Source organism: Micropterus dolomieu, linkage group LG07, assembly GCF_021292245.1.
Source record: "Micropterus dolomieu isolate WLL.071019.BEF.003 ecotype Adirondacks linkage group LG07, ASM2129224v1, whole genome shotgun sequence".
Lineage (NCBI taxonomy): Eukaryota > Metazoa > Chordata > Actinopteri > Centrarchiformes > Centrarchidae > Micropterus > Micropterus dolomieu.
This window is the reverse complement of record NC_060156.1, coordinates 20886439-20892265: the sequence shown is the minus strand read 5'-3', so window position 1 is coordinate 20892265 and position 5827 is coordinate 20886439. Positions and strand designations below refer to the sequence as shown.

Genomic DNA, 5827 nt, shown 5'->3' with positions numbered 1-5827 from the left:
TGTAGCCGAATCCTTTGCACAAGGCACCGCATATGACAGGAAAGGGGCACGGTGGAGAACAATCACCGAAGCGGTCGCTTTGCATATAGCCAAAGACATGGTACCCATATATACCGTGGAAAAGACGGGGTTTATTAATTTGATTAAAACGTTAGACCCCAGATATGAGCTACCCAGCCGCAAGTACTTCAGTGAAGTCGCCTTGCCCAAGCTGTACAACATTACACGAGAGAAAGTCAGCAGAGAACTGGGGGAGCTGTCCTTTTATTCGGCAACAACCGACATGTGGTCCAGTCGGACTATGCAACCTTATGAGTTGGAAAATCGGAAAAAATCGGAAAAAATCGTAAATTGAATTAAAAAAAATAAAATCAGAGATTTTATTTTTAGGCCATATCGCCCAGCCCTAGGTCTTTTTTACGGGAAATCTTGATGCTGCAACATACAATTTACATACAAACAGTTCTTCCAACAGTTTGTGTTTGGCCTTTTCCTCTTTCAATATGGCAATGCCCCCGTGCACAAAGCCAGCTCCAAAAGAAATGGGTTTCCCATCTTGGTGTGGAACTCGGAGCCCTGATCTCCATCCTAGCCAACACCTTAGGGACAAACTAGAACGGAGATTACATGCATGGCCCTCGTGTCCAACATCAGTGTCTGACCTCACAAATGCTCTTCTCAGTGAATGGACAAAAATTCCCACAGACAAACTAAAATCTTGTAGAAAACCTTCCTAGAAGAGTGGAAGCTGTTATAGCTGCAAAGGAGGGACCAACTCCATATTAATGCCTGTGGATTTAGAACGGGATGTTATAAAAGTAATGTGTAGGTTTACCAGTATTTTTGTCCATATAGTGTATATCATTGGCAAGCTGCTCAAGCCTCTTACAGCTTACCTCCTACCTATAGAGCCACATTAGTCATATTTATGGGCAATGCACCAGGTTGAAATATACCAGAATTTCTTGGACATACTCAACTTTCAAGACATCCTTAATGGGTTTTTTAATGTGTTGTTTGTTGCTAATTTTCTTAAATTTTTTTAAGAATCAAATTAGTCTAGATGAATTTATAACCTTACATTATACTTGCTTCCCTCAGACGTGTGTGTCTGTTTGTCCCAAACAGAGAGAGCCAGTGCCAGATGACTACTCCCGAGTAGACCCAGAACACAAACTGATCTACCGTTTCGTCAGAACGCTCTTCAGTGCCGCACAGCTCACTGCAGAATGTGCCATTGTCACTCTAGTAAGTCTGTCTCGTTGTTATGCTGTGGTGTACACACATTTTTGCTTACACCTGTATGTTGTTAGAATAATGATATTATAGTGGCAATCCTGAGACTCAGTTGAGAGTTTAATAGAAGTTAAGTAGATTGGTAAGTTAATTCAGCGTAAACATGGTCCAAATGTTTTGGTGCAAACAACACAGACTTTATCAAATCAGACACTCCTTGTCTACATAATATTGTTGTTAAGGAATCCTTTTATAATCAGTCCAAGGCCATTTATAAAGATGCTTCTATCTGTATTCTGTTTAAAAAAAAAAAAAAAAATTATAATTAAGTCTAGCAAGACATTGTTTAAACTACACCACAGTTGTATAGTAGTTAGTAATAGAGTTCATGTAGTGAAATAGTGTAGTATTACTGTAAACTGGTCACCAGAGGGCAGTAAACACCTGCAAACTGACTTGTCCCAAACAGTTTATGGTCCAAAATGACTCAAATGACAATGACAGGTGAGTGTCAACACAAGATACTACCTGAAAGATAATTAAAAAGCATTTAAGACAGGAGTTCATGGATTCTTGGTTTCATTATTATTATTTCATAATTTTTACGATCACAGGTTTGATCCCCACAAATCCTAAAAACAAAATTTTGTTTGTTGTTTTGAATTTAACATGCTTATTCGTCTTTTGTCAGTGACTGGCAATTTCACTTGATGCAGAAATGCAGGTCAATACTAATGTTCTGTTTTCAAAATAGCAAACTGGCCCCAATTAACATCACCGACATATTGTCATTTTTGCTGTAAGTAGTAGCATGTAGTCTGTTTGATTTGCTCTGGAAAATGAGTTCCAATGAGTTATGTATGAAAGAAAAATAATCCTGTACCATCATCTTCAAATGTGTTTCACTATTAGAAGAATAAAAACAAAGTTTTACTAGATGCAACAGTAAAGTAGTGGGTCTAATATAATTACATCTGTGAATTTGCTGGTATGCAATACTTGGCCTTTAACCCAGCGTTAACCTTACTGTTGTTCCTGGTATTATGTAGGGTACTAAGAAAGGAATTAAGGATTTAAATCCCAAAACCTTGCCAGTTCCCAATTAAAATTTGACCTTTTAAACATTGTTCCTCCTGAAGGTGTACTTGGAGCGCCTGCTGACCTACGCTGAGCTGGATATCTGTCCCGCCAACTGGAAGCGCATCGTCCTGGGAGCCATCTTGTTGGCTTCCAAAGTCTGGGATGACCAGGCTGTGTGGAATGTTGACTACTGCCAGATCCTGAAAGACATCACTGTGGAGGACATGTGAGTTGGTTTCTATACAAAACGCAATGAAAATAAGGAAGATGGAATTGTGGGAGGGGTGGAGAATCACTGGTTTCAGTCACTCAATCACTTTCTGTGAAGGGAAGCATCAATAGATAATATACATGTCACGTTAGACGCCATGTTCTGAAAATGGATGTTCAAATTCTATACAGGTTTATTGTTTTTTGGTTATTTATTGTTGTTCAACAATTTTAGCATGACCCTTTGGGCTGATTGTTATATTTAACAGTGGTGTAGAGTTTTGAAACCATCCCTAAGTTCGACAAATTTTATCAAAACCACCAAGAGGGATAGCTTCTTCTATGGAAGATATGTACCACACTCACTGCAAATCTTGCACGAGGAGTCAGAATAAGAGCGACTGGTGCGCACCATCCAAATAAATAAAAGGGTTCCTACGCAGTATGGAATTGTATGTATGGGAAAATATTTGTGTGTATTCTGTTTTCTAAAATATAAAAATAGGGTTAGACTTACTAAAAATACATTTATCATGCAAGCAGAGTATTTTTATGGTGTTTGGAACAGGCAGCCAACTCAGCCAAAATGTTTACCACTTTGTGAGAGAGCGCGGGCCAGAGCGAAGGCAAAGCAACAACAAGGGCACTGCTGGGATTCAATTGTGTGTACACAAGAAACATCAGTCTGTCACGGTCAGCCATGTTTTTTGTTTACATTTGCCATTGGATCACCTGAAATGCTTGGTGGTCAGAACCTTGACTGGACGCAGCATAATAACTGTACCAAATATAGACCTGCTACTAAATTAGACAATGCTGCAATATCTTTGAATTGCATATATACATAGCATCACAAATGACCAAATATTAAGCTTATCTGAACATTTCTGAGCTATGCAGTGACGTAGTCATCAGAAAAGTAAACAGACTTCTTTTCTGCGCTAGGAAACCACACCTTTATGGCTACATTCATCATCATTTCCATGGACAATAAACAAGGCTGCACAGATGCTAACTTTATACAATTAATTTCCATTTCTGCGTGATGGGAGTCAATTTCACTACTAGCGTTTAGCCTACACGTTTTAACGTGTTGTTAATTTGTCATTTTGTATGCTTCAACTACGGATGAAGTATTTCTTCTTATTCTTCATAACAGCTCTCTGGGAGCCCGTTTGTTCAGGTGTCCTTGATTTTTGTGCTTCTGTGGTTAAGTAGGCTACGTCTGTCTGTCTGTTTTAACTGTGTTTATTGTTGATGTACGATTGGGAGTCTGCAAAGTGTGTTTTCTGTGTCTGACTTCCTCTCTGGTTCATCTGCGGTGTGCTGTTTTGACGCGGCTTCCGATAAAATTGACTGGCGGTGAACATTGAACTTTAGCAAAACTTGAATAAAAAAAAAAAAAGTTAATCAAATTGCAATTCGCAATATCTGGTAGAAAAATCTTAATTAGATTTTTTTTTTTTTTTTTTTTTTTCTTTTTCCCCCAAATCGTTCAGCCCTAGCGGGCAAGACTGGTGTCATTGGTCTGTTGTTTATATTTGAATATCTAGTATGAATATTTTCTGGGGTTTTTTGTTTGTTTTTTTTAAATTATCGGGATTGGGTTGGAAAAGGAATTATTTTTTTACTCTGTCTAATATGGTCTGAAAAATCTACAGAGAACCTGTAGTAACCCCATGTATAACTGAGAGCTGTATTCTTTGCAACAAGTTAAGTGTCCTCTTATTGATGGTTGTGATTATCATAGACAGAATCTCTAGGCATACCCAGACAGTCAAGATTATTTTGTTTGGGGGTGACAAGATTGCATTGGTACGACAGGTTGTCGGAAATCAAATGTGTTTTTATAGTTGTTCCGAACAGCCGCGCTTGAGAGGGGGGGGTGAAAGCTGGCAACAACACATTTTCAGAGGGTCTCTGCTGGAAAGCTTTAGTGTTGCACTCAGTTGAGCTGAATTTCCCTCATTTGGGTTAGGAGCTCCAGCTGAAGCATTTAAAGTGTCTTGGGTATCTTGGAGAGCATGAGATCATAGATACAAGAGTCCTAAATGTGTTGTCTTATTCAGCTTGTGTCTGCTTTAACCATTAAGAAAATCCAAAAAAAAAACACTCTTTGAATATACTTCTGCTTCTTCATGTTGAAAGGGAACCAGTTGAAGTAGTTGTGTTTGCTCACTCCCCGTGGACATATTGTAGACCTGTCCAAGTGGGAGGAAGATCCACAACACACAGGAGCAATTGTATGTCCTACCTGTGAAAGCCTTAGGAGGATGTGTTTAGGAAGAACACGCAGGCTGCTTTACTGTCCCCTCAACCCAGACATATTTTGTAACGATTGGATACACAGTAGTTGAGCAGTGGCTTAGCTTTGTGTTTGTCAAGCTTGTTTGTTAATAGTGGTCAGATCATTTTATCTAATGCATAAAAAATAGAAATGGATGTTTCCTGAGTGGTGAGTGACATTTCAAAATCATCTCTAAATGTGGCTGCCGTGGGTATTTGAGTTTCTGAGCTCCAGATACTTTAGATGTAGAAAAAGGAGATCCATAAAAACAAAATACATCGGACTTCTGGCACTACATGCTTGCCCCCCCCCAAATAAAAGAAATGTAACAACAAAGATGCACTTAAAGCAGACAAGAAGGGAAGTGTGCGCATAGATGGAAGCTGTAGCATCTCAGCTATCGCTCGGGCTATAAGCCGGTGAAGAGGCCAGGGGCTGCACTTGGAGCACCCGGGCTTTATTTCCTACAATTGCTTTTCCTGTGCGTGTGTGTGGTATAAAGAGGTTGAAAGTGCCCCCTTGCTTTTTTTGTGATTTGGAAAGGTGCGTGCACTGCCTGCATGCATGTTCTCTGTCCGTGAGCCACCCCATCCCTCTTTGACTCGCTCTCTCTTTCCTCTCATATACGTCTGACCTGCACTCTCTCTACTGTTTTCATTGCTGCCATTGAAGTGCCTTTGTGAGCCTGGTCGGGTCTGGATGAAGGGATGGGAAGAAGGGCAGGGAGAGAAACAGAGAGAGAGACAGACAGAAATGCAGGGGAGGGTCTCAAGTGCTCTCACAGCATCCACATAATGGCCCTGGCTCTCGCCCACTCCATTAGTTGCCCTGGGAGACCAGACATCACACACTCACGCTCGCTCACTCGCTCTCACCACCTTTGCTGACCAACAAAGCATCCTAGATGCTGTCTCCTTGGCGACCACCTCCCTTAGCTTTTCTCGTGGCGATGATGATGAGGAGGAGGAAGGATGATGGAGGTTGTAGTCTGGGGGGGGGGGGGGGGGGGGGGCG

At 40.6% G+C, this 5827-nt stretch overlaps 1 protein-coding gene across 3 annotated transcripts in view; it reads left to right on the top strand.

The window, feature by feature from the left end:
• Positions 1-5827, top strand: part of ccnyl1 (cyclin Y-like 1) — a 19087-nt gene that overhangs the window by 8104 nt on the left and 5156 nt on the right. For 2 of the 3 annotated variants that reach the window (XM_046053654.1, XM_046053653.1), the window contains exons 7-8: positions 1102-1248; positions 2376-2542. In XM_046053654.1, the coding sequence (XP_045909610.1) occupies positions 1102-1248; positions 2376-2542 (314 nt within the window). The remainder of the gene's footprint in view (positions 1-1101; positions 1249-2375; positions 2543-5827) is intronic. The other variant, XM_046053655.1, reaches the window with a different exon arrangement.